General features: G+C 58.3%; 1 protein-coding gene across 8 annotated transcripts; it reads right to left on the bottom strand.

The window, feature by feature from the left end:
- Window positions 1-1,534: 1,534 nt before the first annotated feature.
- Window positions 1,535-27,802, bottom strand: BRD3 (bromodomain containing 3). Of its 8 annotated transcripts, none has more exons than XM_072131535.1 (14): window positions 27,722-27,802; window positions 17,891-17,991; window positions 16,542-16,846; window positions 15,783-15,920; window positions 13,332-13,482; window positions 12,972-13,154; window positions 12,633-12,844; window positions 11,877-12,248; window positions 11,319-11,447; window positions 11,005-11,196; window positions 4,694-4,959; window positions 4,315-4,616; window positions 3,681-3,806; window positions 1,535-3,449 (listed from the first exon to the last, which is right to left on the bottom strand). In XM_072131535.1, the coding sequence occupies exons 3-14, from the start codon at window positions 16,734-16,736 to the stop codon at window positions 3,337-3,339; spliced, it is 2,379 nt and encodes a 792-aa protein (XP_071987636.1). In that variant the 5' UTR covers window positions 16,737-16,846; window positions 17,891-17,991; window positions 27,722-27,802; the 3' UTR covers window positions 1,535-3,336. The 8 variants fall into 8 exon arrangements, with proteins under 8 accessions (XP_071987636.1, XP_071987641.1, XP_071987640.1 ...); XM_072131540.1 differs by having other exon boundaries at window positions 3,681-3,803; window positions 4,315-4,613; window positions 27,657-27,790; XM_072131539.1 differs by having other exon boundaries at window positions 4,315-4,613; window positions 27,657-27,790.

Genomic DNA, 27,802 nt, shown 5'->3' on the forward strand with positions numbered 1-27,802 from the left:
CACCACCACCCCCAGCCTGAGCCGCTGATACAAGGCAGGATGGATCCATGACACCACCACCCCCAGCCTGAGCCGCTGATACAAGGCAGGATGGATCCATGACACCACCACCCCCAGCCTGAGCCGCTGATACAAGGCAGGATGGATCCATGACACCACCACCCCCAGCCTGAGCCGCTGATACAAGGCAGGATGGATCCATGACACCACCACCACCAGCCTGAGCCGCTGATACAAGGCAGGATGGATCCATGCTTTCATGTTGTTGACGCCAAATTCTGACCCTACCATCCGATACCGATACCATCCTTGTACCAAGGGGCCCAAAGACACCATGACACCACCACCACCAGCCTGAGCCTCTGATACAAGGCAGGATGGATCCATGACACCACCACCACCAGCCTGAGCCGCTGATACAAGGCAGGATGGATCCATGACACCACCACCACCAGCCTGAGCCGCTGATACAAGGCAGGATGGATCCATGACACCACCACCACCAGCCTGAGCCGCTGATACAAGGCAGGATGGATCCATGACACCACCACCCCCAGCCTGAGCCACTGATACAAGGCAGGATGGATCCATGCTTTCATGTTGTTGACGCCAAATTCTGACCCTACCATCCGAATGTCGCAGCAGAAATCGAGACTCATCAGACCAGGCAACGTTTTTCCAATCTTCTACTGTCCAATTTCGATGAGCTTGTGCAAATTGTAGCCTCAGTTTCCTGTTCTTAGCTGAAAGGAGTGGCACCCAGTGTGGTCTTCTGCTGCTGTAGCCCATCTGCCTCAAAGTTGGACGTACTGTGCGTTCAGAGATGCTCTTCTGCCTACCTTGGGTGTAACGGGTGGCGATTTGAGTCACTGTTGCCTTTCTATCAGCACGAACCAGTCTGCCCATTCTCCTCTGACCTCTGGCATCAACAAGGCATTTCCGCCCACAGAACTGCCGCTCACTGGATGTTTTTTCTTTTTCGGACCATTCTCTGTAAACCCTAGAGATGGTTGTGCGTGAAAATCCCAGTAGATCAGCAGTTTCTGAAATACTCAGACCAGACTTCTGGCACCAACAACCATGCCACGTTCAAAGACCTCAAATCACCTTTCTTCCCCATACTGATGCTCGGGAGAACTGCAGGAGATTGTCTTGCCCATGTCTACATGCCTAAATGCACTGCCGCCATGTGATTGGCTGATTAGAAATTAAGTGTTAACGAGCAGTTGGACAGGTGGACCTAATAAAATGGTGTGTGTGTGTGTGTGTGTGTGTGTGTGTGTGTGTGTGTGTGTGTGTGTGTGTGTGTGTGTGTATATATATATATATATAATATATATATATATATTTATTACACACACACACTCTGGGGCAGTGGTGGGGGATATATATATATATATATATATATACATATATACACTCTGGGGTGGTGGGGGGTATATATACACACATATCTTGCCCTCTCACCCTGCGGGAAGGACTGAGGGGTCTGTGAATGTACCTACCATCTACCAGAAGGGACAAATCCATCACATTCATTAAAAAAACCAGATTTATTTGAGCACAAGGCGCTGGGTCAGGGGATACAGGGAATCACACAGGTAAAAATAGACAACTACTTTTATTGTTCACAAACCCTTGAAAAGGCTCCAGTATGAAGAGCGGCCGCGTCCCATCCCACATCCGGTTTGTTTTTTGGTAGCTGCTAAAATTGAACAAAAACGGCCTAAAACTCTGCATAACAAGACATGGAAGAAACCAGGATCTTCACAGAGAAGGCGGAATAAAGGGGAACTCCGCTGCAAAACAAAGGGTTAACAGCAGGAAGAAAAAGATCAGAAAACGCTCCCGATTCATGCAAAGGCCAAAAGCCAAAGAAACAGAACAACCCGGAGCGAGGCCCCCGCCGCTACAAAGGAGTCCTATAGATGTAACCCCAAAGATCCCAATATATAAAACATTGATGTCCGGAGAATATATACACACACTACACATGAGAGATTGTCCAACCCCAAGAGTCCCCCACCACAAACCCCTCGTCACCATTCAGAAAAAACAGCAGGATATTATATGGTTAATAAATAATGTGTTTATGTACATACAAAATATGGAGTACGGAAGCGAATGGAATGTGTCGCTGCGGAGGAGGGGAGGGGGCGCAGACTATCGCCACCGTGCAGGGAAAAACTAAAATCTTAGAGTTAAAAAATAACGTTTGCGTTTGTATATTTTTTTTTTGTTCTGAGGTAAATAAGAAAATACATAAAAATCTATATCCCGACACACGTGTAGCCCCTCCCCCCGCGCCGAGACGTCCATGATCCAGACAGATGCAAACAAAGAAGAAGAAGCTGTAAACATGTGATTAGTAGATCTAGTGCCCAGGACTGCGGGGGCAGCAGTGGGATCCAATCCGTCACAGCCCCCCACACAGCGCCCCAGGAGCGGGGGTCAGGCGGCCCAAGAGCAGCCGTCCCCCAGGAGCGCGGTGTCAGCCGGCCCGAGCAGCCGCGCCCCCCCAGGAGCGCGGTGTCAGCCGGCCCAAGCAGCCGCGCCCCCCCAGGAGCGCGGTGTCAGCCGGCCCAAGCAGCCGCGCCCCCCCAGGAGCGCGGTGTCAGCCGGCCCAAGCAGCCGCGCCCCCCCAGGAGCGCGGTGTCAGCCGGCCCAAGCAGCCGCGCCCCCCCAGGAGCGCGGTGTCAGCCGGCCCGAGAGCAGCCGCGCCCCCCCAGGAGCGCGGTGTCAGCCGGCCCGAGAGCAGCCGCGCCCCCCCAGGAGCGCGGTGTCAGCCGGCCCGAGAGCAGCCGCGCCCCAGGAGCACGGGGTCAGCCGGCCCGAGAGCAGCCGCGCCCCAGGAGCACGGGGTCAGCCGGCCCGAGAGCAGCCGCGCCCCAGGAGCACGGGGTCAGCCGGCCCGAGAGCAGCCGCGCCCCAGGAGCGCGGGGTCAGCCGGCCCGAGAGCAGCCGCGCCCCAGGAGCGCGGGGTCAGCCGGCCCGAGAGCAGCCGCGCCCCAGGAGCGCGGGGTCAGCCACAGGGGGAAAAGGAGATTAAAAACAACATTAAAACCACTTTATTAATATGTGTCCCCTCCCTCCCCCCGCGTTGCTTATTGCTGACGCCTCTTTACCAGGACCTTTCACTATTTCTTCTTCTTCTTTCAAAAATAAAAGGAGTTTGTTTTCCGATTTTGGGAATTTTGTTTAAAATATTTTGTTCCTTTTTTTTCTCCCCATTTTTAAAAGTTTTCTTTAAACCACACACCAAAAGTGTTACATAGGCCTCCCACCTCGGAGACACGTAAAACACGCCAGTCACGTCTCCTTCTGGTGGGGAGGAAGTTACTCAGAGTCACTGCTGTCCGAACTGGAGCCGCTGGAACTGCTGCTGCCCGATTCTGAGGAACTACTGCTGCTGCTGAGCCGAGAGGGTCCTCCAGAAGCCCCCGACTTCTCTGCAGAGACAAGAAGAGGAGAGATGAGACCACCCAGCGGAGAGCGCCTACACAGTGATGGCTGGGGATGAATGCGCCCCCTGTCACCTACAACATGGATGAGCGCTTCATGCAGCACCCGCCGCCACATGGAGCACGTTTCCTGCACCCACCCATCCTCTATGAGACCCTGCACAACAGAGGCTGGGAGTGGTAGTCGCCAGGCCGAGGGAGGGGTCACCACTACGGTACCTTTTTTTGCAGGTTTCTTGTTATTTAATTGGCCGCTGACATCCTGCAGTCTCCTCTCCAGCTCCTTTTTCTTTTCCTGAGTCAACTCCTCCTTGGACTTTACACCTTGCTTCTTCCCCGACGCTGCTGGGAAAGTGAAGCAATCAGCCAGATGCCAACACACAGAGGTTTACAGCAGAACCTCTGGAGCAGCGTTTGCCAACTCTGCTCCTCAAGCCCCAGCTGCGCAGGTTTGGAGGATAACCTCAGCGCAGGCGCACAACGCTCCGCTCAGAGGCCTGCCAGATTATCCTCTAAACCTGACCTGTTGGGGGGGCTTGAGGACTAGAGTTGGAAAACACTGCTCCGGAGGGCTCGAGGGAACTTTGCAGGACTCCCAACAGGCCAAAATTTTAAGCTTAATCTTTGCTCGATCACAGGAGGGTCTCCAGCGAGCGACCCACCTGCGTGATGCAGCGATCCGACAGGGAGAAAATCTAGTTATAAACAATCATACACCGGGACACTGCAGGAAAGGGATGGAAATGGAAGCGAGCGTGTGACCCCTTATGGATTCGCCCCCTGCATTGGGTACAAGTCTGACGATAAATGGGCCCCCACCCATAACTAGAAGCAAGGGGTCTCGTCTACTCACAGAAAGGCTTCCGCTGTTTCTTCTGTAGACATGACTTGACGTATCGTTCCAGCTCCCGCAGAGTCGTCGGTTTCAAGGTTTCAAAGTCAATCTCAATCTCGTCGGGGTTGGAGTCTCTTAGGGAAGGTTCTCGGGATTGGATAATGTGAACTACACGACCCAGTTTCTCCCCTGGGAGCCGGTTGATGTCCAGGCTGAGCTGGCGCTTCTCGTCATAGGTCATGGGGAGACCCTCCTCCTCCTCCTCAGAGTCGTAGGTGGCGGATGGAGGCTGCTTCCCCCCCTTTTTCGGCTGCTTACTGCTGGGAGACAACAGCCCATAGTGAGAAGACTGTGACCGCAGCCGACGCTGCACCTCTTCCCTGTGGAGGGCACTTACCTGTTGGCGGTGGGGGCGGCTGTGCTGGGTGTAGTGGTCGAGGTTGCGCTATTTGCCTTCTTGGCCGGAGCCTTTTTCGGGGGCACGGGTTTTGCTGGCTGCGCGGCCTTCATCTTTTTCTCCTCCTCGGTTTTCATCTTGTGCTTTTCCTTCTCCTTCTCCTTGTCCTTTTTCTTCTTCTCTTTCTCCTTTTTCTCTTTCTTTTTCTTTGGTTTGTTGACCGGTGCCTGGGATAGCGCGGCCAGCTGCTCATGTACCGCCTTCAGCTGTGGGCATCAAACGCAAGCGTCCAGGACGTATCCAACAACTTCTATTACTCAGCACCCCACAAGCCCGGCACCCGTACCCCACACCAATGGTCCAAACCCCCCAATATTCTAATATTAATGACCTGTCCCAGGATTGGGGATCAATAAATAATGAGAAGTAAAGGATCACACAATGTTTAGCATCTACTCTGATAAAGGTTTGTTACAATGTGTCAGCAGAAATAAGAGGTGAAGTTCTAGTGGTTTATGTAGATCCAGACTGAACCATCAAAGTTTATATTCACTGCCAGCAAGACCCCCCCCCCCATCACTACCCCTGCCCCCAGTGCTGGTGCCCCCCCCCCCCCATCACTACCCCTGCCCTCAGTGCTGGTGCCCCCCCCCCATCACTACCCCTGCCCCCAGTGCTGGTGCCCCCCCCCCATCACTACCCCTGCCCCCAGTGCTGGTGCCCCCCCCATCACTACCCCTGCCCCCAGTGCTGGTGCCCCCCCCCCCATCACTACCCCTGCCCCCAGTGCTGGTGCCCCCCCCATTACTACCCCTGCCCCCAGTGCTGGTGCCCCCCCCCCATCACTACCCCTGCCCCCAGTGCTGGTGCCCCCCCCCCATCACTACCCCTGCCCCCAGTGCTGGTGCCCCCCCATTATTCCTGGGGCTTTCCCCATCACTACCCCTGCCCCCAGTTCTGGTGCCCCCCCATTATTCCTGGGGCTTTCCCCATCACTACCCCTGCCCCCAGTGCTGGTGCCCCCCCCCCCCCCCCCATCACTACCCCTGCCCCCAGTGCTGGTGCCCCCCCCCCCATCACTACCCCTGCCCCCAGTGCTGGTGCCCCCCCCCATCACTACCCCTGCCCCCAGTGCTGGTGCCCCCCCCCCCATCACTACCCCTGCCCCCAGTGCTGGTGCCCCCCCCCCCCATCACTACCCCTGCCCCCAGTGCTGGTGCCCCCCCCCCCATCACTACCCCTGCCCCCAGTGCTGGTGCCCCCCCCCCCCATCACTACCCCTGCCCCCAGTGCTGGTGCCCCCCCATCACTACCCCTGCCCCCAGTGCTGGTGCCCCCCCCATCACTACCCCTGCCCCCAGTGCTGGTGCCCCCCCCATCACTACCCCTGCCCCCAGTGCTGGTGCCCCCCCCCCCATCACTACCCCTGCCCCCAGTGCTGGTGCCCCCCCCCCCATCACTACCCCTGCCCCCAGTGCTGGTGCCCCCCCCCCCATCACTACCCCTGCCCCCAGTGCTGGTGCCCCCCCCCCCATCACTACCCCTGCCCCCAGTGCTGGTGCCCCCCCCCATTACTACCCCTGCCCCCAGTGCTGGTGCCCCCCCCCCATCACTACCCCTGCCCCCAGTGCTGGTGCCCCCCCCCCATCACTACCCCTGCCCCCAGTGCTGGTGCCCCCCCATTATTCCTGGGGCTTTCCCCATCACTACCCCTGCCCCCAGTTCTGGTGCCCCCCCATTATTCCTGGGGCTTTCCCCATCACTACCCCTGCCCCCAGTGCTGGTGCCCCCCCCCCCCCCCCCCATCACTACCCCTGCCCCCAGTGCTGGTGCCCCCCCCCCCATCACTACCCCTGCCCCCAGTGCTGGTGCCCCCCCCCATCACTACCCCTGCCCCCAGTGCTGGTGCCCCCCCCCCCCATCACTACCCCTGCCCCCAGTGCTGGTGCCCCCCCCCCCATCACTACCCCTGCCCCCAGTGCTGGTGCCCCCCCCCCCCCATCACTACCCCTGCCCCCAGTGCTGGTGCCCCCCCATCACTACCCCTGCCCCCAGTGCTGGTGCCCCCCCCATCACTACCCCTGCCCCCAGTGCTGGTGCCCCCCCCCCATCACTACCCCTGCCCCCAGTGCTGGTGCCCCCCCCCCATCACTACCCCTGCCCCCAGTGCTGGTGCCCCCCCATTATTCCTGGGGCTTTCCCCATCACTACCCCTGCCCCCAGTTCTGGTGCCCCCCCATCACTACCCCTGCCCCCAGTGCTGGTGCCCCCCCCATCACTACCCCTGCCCCCAGTGCTGGTGCCCCCCCCATCACTACCCCTGCCCCCAGTGCTGGTGCCCCCCCCATCACTACCCCTGCCCCCAGTGCTGGTGCCCCCCCATTATTCCTGGGGCTTTCCCCATCACTACCCCTGCCCCCAGTGCTGGTGCCCCCCCATCACTACCCCTGCCCCCAGTGCTGGTGCCCCCCCCATCACTACCCCTGCCCCCAGTGCTGGTGCCCCCCCCATCACTACCCCTGCCCCCAGTGCTGGTGCCCCCCCCATCACTACCCCTGCCCCCAGTGCTGGTGCCCCCCCCATCACTACCCCTGCCCCCAGTGCTGGTGCCCCCCCCCATCACTACCCCTGCCCCCAGTGCTGGTGCCCCCCCCCCCATTATTCCTGGGGCTTTCCCCATCACTACCCCTGCCCCCAGTGCTGGTGCCCCCCCCCCCATTATTCCTGGGGCTTTCCCCATCACTACCCCTGCCCCCAGTGCTGGTGCCCCCCCCCCCATTATTCCTGGGGCTTTCCCCATCACTACCCCTGCCCCCAGTGCTGGTGCCCCCCCCCCCATTATTCCTGGGGCTTTCCCCATCACTACCCCTGCCCCCAGTGCTGGTGCCCCCCCCCCCCCATTATTCCTGGGGCTTTCCCCATCACTACCCCTGCCCCCAGTGCTGGTGCCCCCCCCCCCATTATTCCTGGGGCTTTCCCCATCACTACCCCTGCCCCCAGTGCTGGTGCCCCCCCCCCCCATTATTCCTGGGGCTTTCCCCATCACTACCCCTGCCCCCAGTGCTGGTGCCCCCCCCCCCCCATTATTCCTGGGGCTTTCCCCATCACTACCCCTGCCCCCAGTGCTGGTGCCCCCCCCCCCACCATCACTACCCCTGCCCCCAGTGCTGGTGCCCCCCCCCCCCCCCATTATTCCTGGGGCTTTCCCCATCACTACCCCTGCCCCCAGTGCTGGTGCCCCCCCCCCCACCATCACTACCCCTGCCCCCAGTGCTGGTGCCCCCCCCCCCCATCACTACCCCTGCCCCCAGTGCTGGTGCCCCCCCCCCCATCACTACCCCTGCCCCCAGTGCTGGTGCCCCCCCCCATCACTACCCCTGCCCCCAGTGCTGGTGCCCCCCCCCCCATCACTACCCCTGCCCCCAGTGCTGGTGCCTCCACCCATCACTACCCCTGCCCCCAGTGCTGGTGCCCCCCCCCCCATCACTACCCCTGCCCCCAGTGCTGGTGCCCCCCCCATCACTACCCCTGCCCCCAGTGCTGGTGCCCCCCCCATCACTACCCCTGCCCCCAGTGCTGGTGCCCCCCCATCACTACCCCTGCCCCCAGTGCTGGTGCCCCCCCCATCACTACCCCTGCCCCCAGTGCTGGTGCCCCCCCCATCACTACCCCTGCCCCCAGTGCTGGTGCCCCCCCCCATCACTACCCCTGCCCCCAGTGCTGGTGCCCCCCCCCCCATTATTCCTGGGGCTTTCCCCATCACTACCCCTGCCCCCAGTGCTGGTGCCCCCCCCCCATTATTCCTGGGGCTTTCCCCATCACTACCCCTGCCCCCAGTGCTGGTGCCCCCCCCCCCATTATTCCTGGGGCTTTCCCCATCACTACCCCTGCCCCCAGTGCTGGTGCCCCCCCCCCATTATTCCTGGGGCTTTCCCCATCACTACCCCTGCCCCCAGTGCTGGTGCCCCCCCCCCATTATTCCTGGGGCTTTCCCCATCACTACCCCTGCCCCCAGTGCTGGTGCCCCCCCCCCCCATTATTCCTGGGGCTTTCCCCATCACTACCCCTGCCCCCAGTGCTGGTGCCCCCCCCCCATTATTCCTGGGGCTTTCCCCATCACTACCCCTGCCCCCAGTGCTGGTGCCCCCCCCCCCCCATTATTCCTGGGGCTTTCCCCATCACTACCCCTGCCCCCAGTGCTGGTGCCCCCCCCCCCACCATCACTACCCCTGCCCCCAGTGCTGGTGCCCCCCCATTATTCCTGGGGCTTTCCCCATCACTACCCCTGCCCCCAGTGCTGGTGCCCCCCCCCCATTATTCCTGGGGCTTTCCCCATCACTACTCCTGCCCCCAATGCTGGTGCCCCCCCCCCCCATTATTCCTGGGGCTTTCCCCATCACTACCCCTGCCCCCAGTGCTGGTGCCCCCCCCCCCATTATTCCTGGGGGTTTCTCCATCACTACCCCTGCCCCCAATGCTGGTGCCCCCCCCTCATTATTCCTGGGGGTTTCTCCATCACTACCCCTGCCCCCAATGCTGGTGCCCCCCCCCCCATTATTCCTGGGGCTTTCCCCATCACTACCTCTGCCCCCAGTGCTGGTGCCCCCCCCCCCCCATTATTCCTGGGGGTTTCTCCATCACTACCCCTGCCCCCAATGCTGGTGCCCCCCCCCCATTATTCCTGGGGCTTTCCCCATCACTACCCCTGCCCCCAATGCTGGTGCCCCCCCCCCATTATTCCTGGGGCTTTCCCCATCACTACCCCTGCCCCGAATGCTGGTGCCCCCCCCCCATTATTCCTGCGGCTTTCCCCATCACTACCCCTGCCCCCAATGCTGGTGCCCCCCCCCCCCATTATTCCTGGGGGTTTCCCCATCACTACCCCTGCCCCCAGTGCTGGTGCCCCCTTTCTCCTGCCCCTCTATTATTCCTGGGGGTTTCTCCATCACTAGCCGTGTCCCCCCATTATTCCTGGGGGTTTCTCCATCACTAGCCGTGTCCCCCCATTATTCCTGGGGGTTTCTCCATCACTAGCCGTGTCCCCCCATTATTCCTGGGGGTTTCTCCATCACTAGCCGTGTCCCCCCCCATTATTCCTGGGGGTTTCTCCATCACTAGCCGTGTCCCCCCCCATTATTCCTGGGGGTTTCTCCATCACTAGCCGTGTCCCCCCATTATTCCTGGGGGTTTCTCCATCACTAGCCGTGTCCCCCCATTATTCCTGGGGGTTTCTCCATCACTAGCCGTGTCCCCCCATTATTCCTGGGGGTTTCTCCATCACTAGCCGTGTCCCCCCATTATTCCTGGGGGTTTCTCCATCACTAGCCGTGTCCCCCCATTATTCCTGGGGGTTTCTCCATCACTAGCCGTGTCCCCCCATTATTCCTGGGGGTTTCTCCATCACTAGCCGTGTCCCCCCATTATTCCTGGGGGTTTCTCCATCACTAGCCGTGTCCCCCCATTATTCCTGGGGGTTTCTCCATCACTAGCCGTGTCCCCCCATTATTCCTGGGGGCTTCTCCATCACTAGCCGTGTCCCCCCATTATTCCTGGGGGTTTCTCCATCACTGGCCGTGTCCCCCCATTATTCCTGGGGGTTTCTCCATCACTGGCCGTGTCCCCCCATTATTCCTGGGGGTTTCTCCATCACTAGCCGTGTCCCCCCATTATTCCTGGGGGTTTCTCCATCACTAGCCGTGTCCCCCCATTATCACTGGGGGTTTCTCCATCACTAGCCGTGTCCCCCCATTATTCCTGGGGGTTTCTCCATCACTAGCCGTGTCCCCCCTTTATTCCTGGGGGTTTCTCCATCACTAGCCGTGTCCCCCCCATTATTCCTGGGGTTTCTCCATCACTAGCCGTGTCCCCCCATTATTCCTGGGGGTTTCTCCATCACTAGCCGTGTCCCCCCATTATTCCTGGGGGTTTCTCCATCACTAGCCGTGTCCCCCCTTTATTCCTGGGGGTTTCTCCATCACTAGCCGTGTCCCCCCATTATTCCTGGGGGTTTCTCCATCACTAGCCGTGTCCCCCCTTTATTCCTGGGGGTTTCTCCATCACTAGCCGTGTCCCCCCTTTATTCCTGGGGGTTTCTCCATCACTAGCCGTGTCCCCCCCATTATTCCTGGGGGTTTCTCCATCACTAGCCGTGTCCCCCCATTATTCCTGGGGGTTTCTCCATCACTAGCCGTGTCCCCCCATTATCACTGGGGGTTTCTCCATCACTAGCCGTGTCCCCCCTTTATTCCTGGGGGTTTCTCCATCACTGGCCATGCCCCCATTTTTCCATCACCCCGATGCCCGGGCCTCACCTGCTCCTGCAGTTCTGCCAGCCTTGTGGCACGCTCCTCTTCAGAGTCGGAGCTATCAGACTGGGAGGAACTCTCCTCACTGGTGTGACTGCTCTCCACGCTCTTACTGACCACCGGGGCGGCTGCTGGGGGAGCGGCGGGGGGCTCTGCCGGCTCATCTGGCATCTTGGCAAATCTCATCTCAAAAACGTCCTGTGGAACAGAGAAGGTTGCAGAGGACAAACTGAGCGCAGGACACGTAGAGCAGGTGCAGCAGTGACTGGTACATGCATGGGAAACCTACAATGAATGCCCCCCACTTCTGCGGAGCCTACCTGCAGCTTCCGAGCCATGGCCACAACCTCGTGATCCGGAGGATTGTACTTGTAACAGTTTGAGAACATTAACCGTATATCAGCTGCGAACGCCTGCGCGTCCAGGTAATCCCGACCATCCATCTTCTTCTACAAGGAGACAAGGAAGCTTGTGTGAGAACATGTACCAGGCAGATGTAGCAGAGCTGAGCTGATCTTGTAGCCCCCATACAAGAGTTTGGGGCTCTCCTAGTGCAGAGTGGATAGGTTTTTGCTGCCTATAACTAGCAACCTGTCTCATTCTGCCAAGTGAACGCGGCTTACGGTCAGTACCTTGTATAGATCCAAAGGTGAATACCCTGTCATGACCTAGTTCTGCTAACACAGCTGAGGTTTTGTTGCAGTGCATCTGTAAAGGTAAGATGAACAGACAGGAGATATTTGTGCTGCCTATGTTTGTTTCTGACAATTGTGGAAACTGGGAAGTTACCATTCACTGAAAGCAAGCAGAGACCTCTTAAGGAAGGGGAGGGCGTGGGACAACCCCTATAAAATGAGGGGATATGGGGAGGAGCGCACCTTGACAGTACTGAGGTCCATGGGATGCTTGATGATGTCGTGGTAGTCGTGCAGCTCCAGGGCCTCGGCGTCCACGGGTTTGTAGAAGGGCCAGGCGTAGGCGGCGTGCTTCTTGGAGAGCATCTCCTTCAGGATGCTGTCGCAGTATTTCAGGTGCTCGGTCAGCTTGCCCTTCTTGCCGGCGTGTTGTGGGATCTCGCCGTCCTCCAGATCCTTCTTTGGTGGTTTGATGGGGCGCCCAGTGCTCTCTCTCCGGTTGGCCACTTTGGCTTGCTTAGGGTCAGTGATTGGGACGGGCGACTCGCTGCGGCTGGCGGTGATGGCAGAGGTGGTGGGGGTGGTCGTGTCCGCTTTTCTTTTTACACCTTTTTTCTGAAGAAACAAGAAGAGCGACAATGACATGGAGGCAGCAGGAGGATCTGCAAGTCGGGGGGCAGCTCTAAAAGGGGGGTCCCAGGTTTTCTTTATTAATCCATTATCCTTAGGACGCCATGCACCCCCTCCCTCATCCAGTCACATCTCTGTCCTCTTCAAGTGAAGGGCAAGGACTTGTAATACCATGCTCAGCCACTACAAGATGTATGGCAATGTGCTGCCAAGAAAACCTGTAACTGGCAGGTCCCCTCAGGCTGATACGGATGACCTGACCTCTCTGGGGCTCTGTGTCCCTTGTGCTTTACACTGCAGGGTAGGTGCTACTCTAACCATCCAAGCACCTGGTATAAGACTGGGTAACAGACGCAGCAGGACCCTTACCTTAATGACTGGGGCGGCTGGAGGAACCACTGGTGCTACTGGGACAGGTGGGACTGGAGGCGGCGGGGGGGCGGTGACTGGTACCGTTACATTAGCTGTGATGGTTGGCACAGGAGTGGCAGCGATGACTGGCGTCTGGGACATGAGCGGAGCGATGTTGGTGAGCTGGACCGTGGGGCTGACCGTGGAGATGCTGGAGGCTTGGCTTGTGGCTGCAAGAAAACATCATGGCATGAGTCTCACCAAGGTCAGGGGGCTGCCCACTCACATGGAGCCCCCCAGGGATGTCCAGCATCACACAGGGCTAGTCATAGACAGCGCAGACCCCCAGATAATGACCTTTATATCGCTCCCGACGCCTCTCCACAGGGGGATCAGCTCGTCTTCCAGAGCTGCGCTCCACCACGGCAGGCTTGGGGGGGCTGCGCTCCACTGCAGCTACTTTGGGGGGGCTGCGCTCCACTACCAGCGGTTTGGGAGACGGAGCAGCTTTCTCAACAGGCGCCTCTTGTTCTGTAATGACTGGAGAAAAATGGAATTGGTTAAGAGGACACCATCGCACCCGACCAGGAGGACCAGGGCCATATCACCATTACACAGAGGTAAGTGTGCCCCCTGTGCTCCGGCCATGAACCTCCAGAGCAGCGACACAACACAGTCAGAGATATAGAAAGGGTTAACGGCAGAGGATGCAGGTACCTGGCGTCTGTGCAGCCGGAGGGGGTGGCTTTTTTCCTTTGCCTTTAGGGACAGGGGGCAACAACTCCACCTCTTCCTGGGGCATCTGTGCTACTTTCTGGAGGAAAATTTTTTCCAAGGCCTGAGCCATAAGGACAATGTCATCTGTGGACTAAGAGAGAGCAACATCCATTAACTGCAATATAATATCCAGGCCGCACCGCGCCCCCTGCACAATATAATATCCAGGCCGCACCGCGCCCCCTGCACAATATAATATCCAGTCCACACCGCGCCCCCTGCACAATATAATATCCAGTCCACACCGCGCCCCCTGCACAATATAATATCCAGTCCACACCGCGCCCCCTGCACAATATAATATCCAGTCCACACCGCGCCCCCTGCACAATATATAATCCAGTCCACACCGCGCCCCCTGCACAATATATAATCCAGTCCACACCGCGCCCCCTGCACAATATATAATCCAGTCCACACCGCGCCCCCTGCACAATATATAATCCAGTCCACACCGCGCCCCCTGCACAATATATAATCCAGTCCACACCGCGCCCCCTGTACAATATATAATCCAGACCGCACCGCGCCCCCTGCACAATATATAATCCAGACCGCACCGCGCCCCCTGCACAATATATAATATCCAGGCCGCACCGCGCCCCTTTCACAATATAATATCCAGGCCACACAGCGCCCCCTTCACAATAGAATATCCAGTCCACACCGCGCCCCCTGCACAATATAATATCCAGTCCACACCGCGCCCCCTGCACAATATAATATCCAGCCCGCACCGCGCCCCCTGCACAATATAATATCCAGTCCACACCGCGCCCCCTGCACAATATATAATCCAGGCCGCACCGCGCCCCCTTCACAATATATAATATCCAGGCCGCACCGCGCCCCCTTCACAATATAATATCCAGGCCACACAGCGCCCCCTGCACAATATATAATCCAGACCGCACCGCGCCCCCTTCACAATATAATATCCAGGCCACACAGCGCCCCCTTCACAATATAATATCCAGGCCGCACCGCGCCCCCTTCACAATATAATATCCAGGCCGCACCGCGCCCCCTGCACAATATAATATCCAGGCCGCACCGCGCCCCCTGCACAATATAATATCCAGGCCGCACCGCGCCCCCTGCACAATATAATATCCAGGCCGCACCGCGCCCCCTGCACAATATAATATCCAGTCCACACCGCGCCCCCTGCACAATATAATATCCAGCCCGCACCGCGCCCCCTGCACAATATAATATCCAGTCCGCACCGCGCCCCCTGCACAATATAATATCCAGTCCGCACCGCGCCCCCTGCACACATATAGGAGAAGATTTATTAGAGTAAAACTGTCCTAGTTGCTCATGGCGACCAATGAGAGCTCAGCTTTATTCTATAAACAGATGTGGGGAGATGAAAGCAGAGTTCTGAATGGTTGTCATGAGCAACTAGAAGAGATTTCCGCCTCCTTTCCGACTGGCCACCTCCTCCTCAGGACTACTACCCCCCACATGGCACTCTCCACCTCCTCCTCCTCAGGACTAATACCCCCCCACACACACACATGGCACTGGCGGCCTCCTCCTCAGGACTAATACCCCCCCACATGGCACTCTCCACCTCCTCCTCAGGACTAATACCCCTCCACATGGCACTGGCCGCCTCCTCCTCAGGACTAATACCCCTCCACATGGCACTGGCCGCCTCCTCCTCAGGACTACTACCCCCACACGGCACTGGCAGTCTCCTCCTCAGGACTACTACCCCCACACGGCACTGGCGGCCTCCTCCTCAGGACTACTACTTCCACATGGCACTGGCCGCTTCCTCCTCAGGACTACTACCCCCACACGGCACTGGCGGCCTCCTCCTCAGGACTACTACTTCCACATGGCACTGGCGGCCTCCTCCTCAGGACTACTACTTCCACACGGCACTGGCGGCCTCCTCCTCAGGACTACTACTTCCACACGGCACTGGCGGCCTCCTCCTCAGGACTACTACCCCCACACGGCACTGGCGGCCTCCTCCTCAGGACTACTACTTCCACATGGCACTGGCCGCCTCCTCCTCAGGACTACTACCCCCACACGGCACTGGCCGCCTTCTCCTCAGGACTACTACCCCCACACGGCACTGGCGGCCTCCTCCTCAGGACTACTACCCCCACACGGCACTGGCGGCCTCCTCCTCAGGACTACTACCCCCCCACATGGCACTGGCCGCCTTCTCCTCAGGACTACTACCCCCACACGGCACTGGCGGCCTCCTCCTCAGGACTACTACCCCCCCACATGGCACTGGCCGCCTTCTCCTCAGGACTACTACCCCCACACGGCACTGGCGGCCTCCTCCTCAGGACTACTACCCCCACATGGCACTGGCGGCCTCCTCCTCAGGACTACTACCCCCACATGGCACTGGCGGCTCACCTTGTTGTAGATGTAGCAGTTGGTGAACATGGTGTTGAAGTCCTGCATGCACTCATTAGCGCTCCAGTAGTAATTATTCTCCAGCCTCTTCTTAATTGTCCCCATATCCATCGGGTTCTTAATTATCTTGTGATAGTCCTGGAAGTGAAGATCGGCACAATATGAAGGTGCAGGGGAGGGGGCGACTTCTGGGACCCCAAAAAACAGGGCCTCATTCACACTACAGAGAGGAGCAGGTGCCAGCGGTCTATGGGAAGCCCCGGGGACTGCGGACGTTCAACCGGGGGATCCAGACATCAGAACATGGGTCACCTGCACCCAGGGCCTGAGGGCACCCGCACCCAGCATCCCGGGCCTGAGGGGGAGATAGCATGAAGGGCACCTGCACCCAGCATCCCGGGCCTGAGGGGGAGATAGCATGAAGGGCACCTGCACCCAGCGATCCGGGCTTAAAGGGGGGATAGCATGAAGGGCACCCGCACCCAGCGTCCTGGGGCTGAGGGGGGGATAGCATGAAGGGCACCCGCACCCAGCGTCCCGGGGCTGAGGGGGGGATAGCATGAAGGGCACCCGCACCCCGGGCATGAGAGGAGGACAGCATGAAGGGCACCTGCACCCAGCATCCAGGGCCTGAGAGGAGGATAGCATGAAGGGCACCCGCACCCAGCGTCCCAGGCGAGGCAGAGGGTAGGTCCTGCCTCTGACACAGTATGACCTGGTGTGACCCTGGATGCTCCTGGGACTATGCTTGGGACTTACGGGCAGGTTGAGCTTGATGCAGTCCACGGGCTGGTAGAAAGGCCACGCAAACTGATGCTTCCACAGCGTCTTCACCACCACGTTCTGCATGTACTGCAGCTGATTGGTCTTGCGGCCGGGTTTGTTGGGGTTCGTGACTTCGGGAGGAGGGGGGTTCACAGGTCCCTGGGGGGCCGGGGCCGTCACTGCTGACATTGTTCTCTGCTCTGCGTCACTTCTTCTCAAAGAAACGATGCAAAACAATCTCTTCCTTTATGGACCCCAACAGGGAAGGACATCCCATCTCAGGGGTCCGAACATGGAACCTGAGCAGAGAGGAGAGACAGGAGGAGATACATCATACAGCGTCCTCCAGTCACACCCAGAGCTGCACATACACACTGCTCTAATATCTAGGAGGAGATACATCATACAGCGTCCTCCAGTCACACCCAGAGCTGCACATACACACTGCTCTAATATCTAGGAGGAGATACATCATACAGCATCCTCCAGTCACACCCAGAGCTGCACATACACACTGCTCTAATATCTAGGAGGAGATACATCATACAGCATCCTCCAGTCACACCCAGAGCTGCACATACACACTGCTCTAATATCTAGGAGATACATCATACAGCATCCTCCAGTCACACCCAGAGCTGCACACACACTGCTCTAATATCTAGGAGATACATCATACAGCATCCTCCAGTCACACCCAGAGCTGCACACACACTGCTCTAATATCTAGGAGGAGATACATCATACAGCGTCCTCCAGTCACACCCAGAGCTGCACATACACACTGCTCTAATATCTAGGAGATACATCATACAGCATCCTCCAGTCACACCCAGAGCTGCACACACACTGCTCTAATATCTAGGAGGAGATACATCATACAGCATCCTCCAGTCACACCCAGAGCTGCACACACTGCTCTAATATCTAGGAGGAGATACATCATACCGCATCCTCCAGTCACACCCAGAGCTGCACACACACCGCTCTAATATCTAGGAGGAGATACATCATACAGCATCCTCCAGTCACAACCAGAGCTGCACATACACACTGCTCTAATATCTAGGAGGAGATACATCATACAGCATCATACAGCATCCTCCAGTCACACCCAGAGCTGCACATACACACTGCTCTAATATCTAGGAGGAGATACATCATACAGCATCCTCCAGTCACACCCAGAGCTGCACACACACTGCTCTAATATCTAGGAGATACATCATACAGCATCCTCCAGTCACACCCAGAGCTGCACACACACTGCTCTAATATTTTAGGAGGAGATACATCATACAGCGTCCTCCAGTCACACCCAGAGCTGCACACACTGCTCTTACTTCTTGTGCTGAGGTCAGGAGGTCGCCATCTTGGGTCAGGAGGTCATTCTGAATCGGGCAGAGACTTCAGGTTCCAGTTATAACCGGTATCAGGACTTTACCTGTAGGAAAAAAGAAGAGAAGAGTCATTAAGGAGGAGTCACATCTCCTGAAATACTCTGCGCTGCTGCCGGGAATCCCTTCCTGAGCACAAACTACTCCTGACATCCTCTGTGCTGCTGGGAACCCACCTCCTGCCACCAGCTACAACCATTACATTATGTGCAGGTAGGTAGGTGGCCAAGTACACACACAGTATCCTGCAGGCAAGCACATACACAGGATATCCTGCAGACAGGTAGGTGGCCGGGAGCCCACACAGTATACCGTAAGCAGGGTGTACACAGTATCCCGCAGGCAGGCAGGCAGGGGCCTGGGGCCCAGCACCACGCGCCCCCCCCCCCCAGCTCCCCTCTACACCAGGGCCCAGCACCACGCCCCCCCCCCAGCTCCCCTCTACACCAGGGCCCAGCACCACGCCCCCCCCCAGCTCCCCTCTACACCAGGGCCCAGCACCGCGCCACCCCCCCAGCCCCCTCTACACCGGGGCCCAGCACCGTGCCACCCCCCCCCAGCCCCCTCTACACCGGGGCCCAGCACCGTGCCACCCCCCCCCCAGCTCCCCTCTACACTGGGGCCCAGCACCGTGCCACCCCCCCCCCAGCTCCCCTCTACACTGGGGCCCAGCACCGTGCCACCCCCCCCCCCCCAGCTCCCCTCTACACCGGGGTCCAGCAACGCCCCCACCTCTCGAATCATGCGGGCCCAGTGTACCACGGACACTAGTGACGAGTCACCACCAGGACCGGGGGGACAAGTACCGGACACTACAGTGATGAGTCACCACCAGGGGGACAAGTGCCGGACACTACAGTGACGAGTCACCACCAGGGGGACAAGTGCCGGACACTACAGTGACGAGTCACCACCAGGGGGACAAGTGCCGGACACTACAGTGACGAGTCACCACCAGGGGGACAAGTACCGGACACTACAGTGACGAGTCACCACCAGGGGGACAAGTACCGGACACTACAGTGACGAGTCACCACCAGGGGGACACGTACCGGACACTACAGTGACGAATCACCACCAGGGGGACAAGTAGCAGACACTACAGTGACAAGTCACCACCAGGACCGGGGGACAAGTACCGGACACTACAGTGACGAGTCACCACCAGGAGGACAAGTACCGGACACTACAGTGACGAGTCACCACCAGGGGGACAAGTACCGGACACTACAGTGACGAGTCACCACCAGGGGGACAAGTACCGGACACTACAGTGACAAGTCACCACCAGGAGGACAAGTACCGGACACTACAGTGACAAGTCACCACCAGGAGGACAAGTGGCGGACACTACAGTGACAAGTCACCACCAGGAGGACAAGTGGCGGACACTACAGTGACAAGTCACCACCAGGAGGACAAGTGGCGGACACTACAGTGACAAGTCACCACCAGGGACCGGGGGACAAGTGGCGGACACTACAGTGACAAGTCACCACCAGGAGGACAAGTACCGGACACTACAGTGACGAGTCACCACCAGGAGGACAAGTACCGGACACTACAGTGACGAGTCACCACCAGGAGGACAAGTGCCGGACACTACAGTGACGAGTCACCACCAGGAGGACAAGTACCGGACACTACAGTGACGAGTCACCACCAGGAGGACAAGTACCGGACACTACAGTGACGAGTCACCACCAGGAGGACAAGTACCGGACACTACAGTGACGAGTCACCACCAGGAGGACAAGTACCGGACACTACAGTGACGAGTCACCACCAGGAGGACAAGTGCCGGACACTACAGTGACGAGTCACCACCAGGAGGACAAGTACCGGACACTACAGTGACGAGTCACCACCAGGAGGACAAGTACCGGACACTACAGTGACGAGTCACCACCAGGAGGACAAGTACCGGACACTACAGTGACGAGTCACCACCAGGAGGACAAGTACCGGACACTACAGTGACGAGTCACCACCAGGAGGACAAGTGCCGGACACTACAGTGACGAGTCACCACCAGGAGGACAAGTACCGGACACTACAGTGACGAGTCACCACCAGGAGGACAAGTACCGGACACTACAGTGACGAGTCACCACCAGGAGGACAAGTACCGGACACTACAGTGACGAGTCACCACCAGGAGGACAAGTGCCGGACACTACAGTGACAAGTCACCACCAGGGACCGGGGGACAAGTAGCGGACACTACAGTGACAAGTCACCACCAGGAGGACAAGTGCCGGACACTACAGTGACAAGTCACCACCAGGGACCGGGGACAAGTACCGGACACTACAGTGACAAGTCACCACCAGGGACCGGGGGACAAGTGGCGGACACTACAGTGACAAGTCACCACCAGGGACCGGGGGACAAGTGGCGGACACTACAGTGCCACATGTGTCAGAGGCTGCATCACTACTACTAAAAGAGATGAAAGAGAACAGACACCCCTACACACAGCAAGCAGAACCACACTCTACAAATACATCACATTCACAGACAAATCTGCTACCACCACATGGAAACTCATGACACATCTGGGTCCATCGATGTATTTAGGTTTGGGGGTCCAGTAATCCCTTATTTACGACACGTCCTATGGGGAGCACATTCTTAGCGTTGCCGGTAATCACTCGCAGTCCAGTAGATTGAGTGGAACTTCCTGCTGACTGATGGGGTTCAGTCCAAACACCATGGGGTTCATGTACTAAGGGACCGCGCTGCACCCTTTTCGGGGCTTAAACGGTTTGCACAGGTATTTAATGAGTGGGTGCACTGGGATTGGTGCAGCAGCACTGGATGTATAAGATGTATTTAAGGGGCGTGCCGGTGGACAGTCCAACTGATTCGGACTGAGCGCAGAATTTAAAGGGGTTGTCCGAGAGTTGTGGGAAAAAAATAAATAAAAATATAGTGGCCGGAGGGGGCTGCGTTAAAAACTAAAGATCAACTTACCTTCAAGCGCTCTCTGGTGTCCCGCGCTGCTTCCCTCTGGTCCGGGCGCATGTAAACAAATATGGCCGCCGGAGCAGTGCTGGATTCAGCTTCCCCTGAGTGCTGAGTCCAGCGCTTCCCCGGCGGCCATGTTTGTTTACATGGCGCCCTGACCGGAGCGAAAGCAGCGCGGGACACTGGAGGGCGCCGGAAGGTAAGTAGATCTTTATTTTCTAAGCAGCCCCCTCCGGCCACTTTTAGTTTATTTTCACAACTCTCGGACAACCCCTTTAACTATGAAATTACAGTCACAGCCATAAGTTGTGAGAATGATACAAATGGTAATTGTTACAAAGTCTCCGGCATCAGGTGTTATAATGGTAATTTGCATATCTCCAGAATGTTATAAAGAGCGATCAGCTTAACAGCAATTAATTGCACAGTCAATATTTGCCCAGAAAATGAACTTTTTGCCCCAAAACACATTTCCCCTTCATTGCCGGGGCCTTAGGCGGAGCAGCTGCCCTGGTGTCAGTGATGTCTCCAGTAACACAGGTGCGGGGGCTGATGGGGACAGGGCTGGGGACAATGTGTCATGTGTAAGTAACAATCACCACTGGGCAGTATAATAGGAGCAGGTAACATGGTGTCAGTGATGTCTCCAGTAACACAGGTGCGGGGGCTGATGGGGACAGGGCTGGGGACAATGTGTCATGTGTAAGTAACAATCACCACTGGGCAGTATAATAGGAGCAGGTAACATGGTGTCAGTGATGTCTCCAGTAACACAGGTGCAGGGGCTGATGGGGACAGGGCTGGGGACAATGTGTCATGTGTAAGTAACAATCACCACTGGGCAGTATAATAGGAGCAGGTAACATGGTGTCAGTGATGTCTCCAGTAACACAGGTGCGGGGGCTGATGGGGACAGGGCTGGGGACAATGTGTCATGTGTAAGTAACAATCACCACTGGGCAGTATAATAGGAGCAGGTAACATGGTGTCAGTGATGTCTCCAGTAACACAGGTGCAGGGGCTGATGGGGACAGGGCTGGGGACAATGTGTCATGTGTAAGTAACAATCACCACTGGGCAGTATAATAGGAGCAGGTAACATGGTGTCAGTGATGTCTCCAGTAACACAGGTGCGGGGGCTGATGGGGACAGGGCTCGGGGACAATCTGTCAGGATTAAGTAACAATCACACCCCTGGACACTTTACAAGGAGGCTGGTGCTTGGCATCATTGTGTCTCTTCTGTTACCCATGGTTATCTCTAAAGAAACACGTGCAGCCATAATTGCACTGCACAAAACTGGCCGAACAGGGAAGAGTATCGCAGCGAGAAAGATGTCACCTCAGTCACCAATCTATCGCATCATCAAGGAATCCAAGGAGAGAGGCTCCATTGTTACCAAAAGGCTCCAGGAGCCCAAGAAGGACCAGCAAGTGCCAGGAGCGTCTCTTACAAGTGTCTCAGCTTGGGGATGGGGCTCCCAGCATCGCAGAGCTCAGGAATGGCAGCAGCAGGTGTGAGGCATCTGCACGCACTGTGACACTGCGGAGACTCCTGGAGCAAGGCCTGGTGTCCAGGAGGGCAGCACAGAAGCCGCTTCTCTCCAGGGACCATCAGGACAGGACGGATATTCTGCAGGAGGTGCAGGGAGTGGACGCTGAGGACTGGGGACAGACGGATATTCTGCAGGAGGTGCAGGGAGTGGACGCTGAGGACTGGGGGACAGACGGATATTCTGCAGGAGGTGCAGGGAGTGGACGCTGAGGACTGGGGGACAGACGGATATTCTGCAGGAGGTGCAGGAGTGGACGCTGAGGACTGGGGACAGACGGATATTCTGCAGGAGGTGCAGGGAGTGGACGCTGAGGACTGGGGGACAGACTGATATTCTGCAGGAGGTGCAGGGAGTGGACGCTGAGGACTGGGGACAGACGGATATTCTGCAGGAGGTGCAGGGAGTGGACGCTGAGGACTGGGGGACAGACGGATATTCTGCAGGAGGTGCAGGGAGTGGACGCTGAGGACTGGGGGACAGACGGATATTCTGCAGGAGGTGCAGGGAGCGGACGCTGAGGACTGGGGACAGACGGATATTCTGCAGGAGGTGCAGGGAGCGGACGCTGAGGACTGGGGGACAGACGGATATTCTGCAGGAGGTGCAGGGAGTGGACGCTGAGGACTGGGGGAAGGCATTGTCTCTGATGAATCCCCTTTCTGATTGTTGGGAGCAGACAAGGTGAGCGATGCCCCAGTCCTGTCTCCTGCACCTGTAAAGCTCCTGCAGCCATTCATGTGGGAGGGGGGGGGCGGCTTCTCAGCCAAGGGAATCACCTAAAAACACCTCCATGAATAAAGAATGGAGCAGAATGTCCTCCAGGAGCCGCTTCTCCCGACCCTCCAGGAGCAGATGGTGATGAGCAATGCCTCCTCCAGCATGATGGAGCACCGGCCATAAAGGGGAGAACTAAATGGCTCCGGGAACAGAACACAGAGATTCTGGGTCCATGGCCCGGGAACAGAACACAGAGATTCTGGGTCCATGGCTCCGGGAACAGAACACAGAGATTCTGGGTCCATGGCTCCGGGAACAGAACACAGAGATTCTGGGTCCATGGCTCCGGGAACAGAACACAGAGATTCTGGGTCCATGGCTCCGGGAACAGAACACAGAGATTCTGGGTCCATGGCTCCGGGAACAGAACACAGAGATTCTGGGTCCATGGCTCCGGGAACAGAACACAGAGATTCTGGGTCCATGGCTCCGGGAACAGAACACAGAGATTCTGGGTCCATGGCTCCGGGAACAGAACACAGAGATTCTGGGTCCATGGCCCGGGAACAGAACACAGAGATTCTGGGTCCATGGCTCCGGGAACAGAACACAGAGATTCTGGTCCATGGCCCGGGAACAGAACACAGAGATTCTGGGTCCATGGCCCGGGAACAGAACACAGAGATTCTGGGTCCATGGCCCGGGAACAGAACACAGAGATGCTGGGTCCATGGCTCCGGGAACAGAACACAGAGATTCTGGGTCCATGGCTCCGGGAACAGAACACAGAGATTCTGGGTCCATGGCTCCGGGAACAGAACACAGAGATTCTGGGTCCATGGCTCCGGGAACAGAACACAGAGATTCTGGGTCCATGGCTCCGGGAACAGAACACAGAGATTCTGGGTCCATGGCTCCGGGAACAGAACACAGAGATTCTGGGTCCATGGCTCCGGGAACAGAACACAGAGATTCTGGGTCCATGGCCCGGGAACAGAACACAGAGATTCTGGGTCCATGGCTCCGGGAACAGAACACAGAGATTCTGGTCCATGGCCCGGGAACAGAACACAGAGATTCTGGGTCCATGGCCCGGGAACAGAACACAGAGATTCTGGGTCCATGGCCCGGGAACAGAACACAGAGATGCTGGGTCCATGGCTCCGGGAACAGAACACAGAGATTCTTGGTCCATGGCCCGGGAACAGAACACAGAGATTCTGGGTCCATGGCCCGGGAACAGAACACAGAGATTCTGGGTCTATGGCCCGGGAACAGAACACAGAGATTCTGGGTCCATGGCCCGGGAACAGAACACAGAGATTCTGGGTCTATGGCCCGGAAACTCCCCAGATCTTATCCCATTGAGAACTTGTGGTCAATCATCAGGAGACGGGGGACAAACAAAACCCAACACATTGTGACAGAATGCAGCAGTGATAGTGCAGGAATGGACGGCGATCAGTCAGGATCTGGTGCAGGAGGTGAGTGAGAGCTGCCAGGGAGAATTGCAGAGGTCCTGAAGAAGAAGGAGAGGTCCTGCAGATACTGACTCCTCCTACCTGACAATAAAAGCTTCTGCTCCCCATAATATGATTGCACTTGTATCTCTGTATGTGATAAACATCTGACAGACCAGAGGGACACATCATGTGACAAGAGGAGATTTGTGTCATTCTCAGTGAACTCCGCAGTGGTCCAAGCGTCAACAGAAGAGCAACAAATCTGAACACACAGAACCTTTAGCGGCACAACCAGGACCCAGCAAACCAGATCAAGGGGCGATGATACACCCTATGCCGCATTCACCTACACCCCAACAGTCTGCCCAAATACCTGATAACAGAGAACACAAACTTGCACTGCACAAGTCTCAGACTGTAAGCTCTTGTGGCCGGGGCCCTCACTCCTATTGTTACAACCTCTGTAATGTCTGATTTGTATATGTAAATTATTATGGCTCACACACAATTTGCTCGCACTCAGCTTTCCCAGAGACCAGAAAATACCTATAATAAGCACAGGGGATAAAGACATCTAATCACACACAAAGACAAAAACATCTGGAGATTCCCCAAAAGACGGAGAATATTTAATCCACAAATCCCGGAGGGAGGAGAAGGAACTTATCAGGTGGCGCTGTCCCAGAAGGAATATTGAGTAACCCGGAATAGTGTCAGCACCTCCCCCGCACCCGACTACTCAGCAGCTGAGACCAGAACACCTGCAGGTCCTGATGGGTGTTGTATTTACACGCTCAAAAAAGACAGAAACTTCATGTGATCCCCAAACTTACATTCTGGAGCAACAGGAGTAACGGGTGGTCCTAAAAGACCAAAGCCAGGGGTCCTGCCGCACACAATCCGAGCTTAACTACAAGTGGCAGAGGAGCAACAGCCAACAACGGGGAGACAACAAGCAGAGAGACCCCAATACATCCCATCACCCCCAATACCCCTTCGGTGCCCCGCTGCCCGCCCCTCCGCGCAGCAGCTCCCCCCCATCCACCTGCGCAGCAGCCTCCCCCCTCCTCCAGCTGTGCAGCAGCAGCAGCCTCCCCCCCCTCCTCCAGCTGTGCAGCAGCCTCCCCCCCCTCCTCCAGCTGTGCAGCAGCAGCCTTCCCCCCCCTCCTCCAGCTGTGCAGCAGCAGCCTCCCCCCCTCCTCCAGCTGTGCAGCAGCAGCCTCCCCCCCTCCTCCAGCTGTGCAGCAGCAGCCTCCCCCCCTCCTCCAGCTGTGCAGCAGCAGCCTCCCCCCCTCCTCCAGCTGTGCAGCAGCAGCAGCCTCCCCCCCCTCCTCCAGCTGTGCAGCAGCAGCCTTCCCCCCCTCCTCCAGCTGTGCAGCAGCAGCCTCCCCCCCTCCTCCAGCTGTGCAGCAGCAGCAGCCTTCCCCCCCCTCCTCCAGCTGTGCAGCAGCAGCCTTCCCCCCCTCCTCCAGCTATGCAGCAGCAGCCTCCCCCCCTCCTCCAGCTGTGCAGCAGCAGCCTCCCCCCCTCCTCCAGCTGTGCAGCAGCAGCCTCCCCCCCTCCTCCAGCTGTGCAGCAGCAGCCTCCCCCCCTCCTCCAGCTGTGCAGCAGCAGCCTTCCCCCCCTCCTCCAGCTGTGCAGCAGCAGCCTCCCCCCTCCTCCAGCTGTGCAGCAGCAGCAGCCTCCCCCCCTCCTCCAGCTGTGCAGCAGCAGCAGCCTCCCCCCCCCTCCAGCTGTGCAGCAGCAGCTTTCCCCCCCTCCTCCAGCTGTGCAGCAGCAGCCTCCCCCCCCTCCTCCAGCTGTGCAGCAGCAGCTTTCCCCCCCCCTCCTCCAGCTGTGCAGCAGCAGCCTCCCCCCCTCCTCCAGCTGTGCAGCAGCAGCAGCCTCCCCCCTCCTCCAGCTGTGCAGCAGCAGCCTCCCCCCCTCCTCCAGCTGTGCAGCAGCAGCAGCCTCCCCCCCTCCTCCAGCTGTGCAGCAGCAGCAGCCTCCCCCCCTCCTCCAGCTGTGCAGCAGCAGCCTTCCCCCCCTCCTCCAGCTGTCAGCAGCAGCCTTCCCCCCCTCCTCCAGCTGTGCAGCAGCAGCCTTCCCCCCCTCCTCCAGCTGTGCAGCAGCAGCCTCCTCCCCCTCCCCCAGTGCAGCAGCCCCCCCCAGTGCAGCAGCCCCCCCCTCCTCCACCAGTGCAGCAGCCTCCTTCCCCCTGCTCCACCAGTGCAGCAGCCTCCTTCCCCCTGCTCCACCAGTGCAGCAGCCTCCTTCCCCCTGCTCCACCAGTGCAGCAGCCTCCTTCCCCCTGCTCCACCAGTGCAGCAGCCTCCTTCCCCCTGCTCCACCAGTGCAGCAGCCTCCTTCCCCCTGCTCCACCAGTGCAGCAGCCTCCTTCCCCCTGCTCCACCAGTGCAGCAGCCTCCTTCCCCCTGCTCCACCAGTGCAGCAGCCTCCTTCCCCCTGCTCCACCAGTGCAGCAGCCTCCTTCCCACCTCCTCCACCAGTGCAGCAGCCTCCTTCCCACCTCCTCCACCAGTGCAGCAGCCTCCTTCCCCCCTCCTCCACCAGTGCAGCAGCCTCCTTCCCACCTCCTCCACCAGTGCAGCAGCCTCCTTCCCACCTCCTCCACCAGTGCAGCAGCCTCCCCCCTCCTCCTGCAGCCTCCTCTACCCGTACATCCTACTGTGGTAGCTCCAGGAGGCCCGGGCCGTTGTGTGCCGCCTCCTGCTCCCCCTCCCTGGTTATATCCCCTTTAAAAGATGGCGGGCGGGAGGATACCCACTGCTCCGGGTTAGGCGCCCCCCACCGGGCCGGGCTGAATAGAGGTGTACAGCCTGTAGCTCTGAGCCCTCCCTCCTCCCCCGCTCCGGTACAATGGTATGAGCGGGCTCCGCTTAAGCTTTTGTATGACAAAGGCTCCGGAGCGGCCGCTACCACAGAGCGGCGGGGGAGGGGGTGTCCCGGCTCTCCCCCCACAGTCACACACACAGAGAGACAACACATGCGGTACACCGCGCATTACTTGTCCCCCGCCGCTCCGCCAGATCCCGCACTGTCCCCTCCAGCGCCTCTTCTTTATATCCTCACCAAGGCAGCATAATAGCCGAGCTCCGAGCAATGCGCGCGCATGCGCCACAGCCGCGCTGCCTGCCGGGACTTGTAGTCTCT

This window comes from Engystomops pustulosus, unplaced genomic scaffold, assembly GCF_040894005.1.
Source record: "Engystomops pustulosus unplaced genomic scaffold, aEngPut4.maternal MAT_SCAFFOLD_85, whole genome shotgun sequence".
In the NCBI taxonomy this organism is placed as follows: domain Eukaryota; kingdom Metazoa; phylum Chordata; class Amphibia; order Anura; family Leptodactylidae; genus Engystomops; species Engystomops pustulosus.

Bases quoted from the DNA above. Each gene is read 5' to 3' on its own strand.
- BRD3 (XM_072131535.1), bottom strand. From the start codon at position 16,736: ATGTCAGCAGTGACGGCCCCGGCCCCCCAGGGACCTGTGAACCCCCCT. The intron at 13,155-13,331 runs GTACCTGCATCC...ATTTTTCTCCAG, and splicing joins TCCGGCTGCACAGACGCCAG to TCATTACAGAACAAGAGGCG. The intron at 11,197-11,318 runs GTAGGCTCCGCA...TCTGTTCCACAG, and splicing joins CCATGGCTCGGAAGCTGCAG to GACGTTTTTGAGATGAGATT.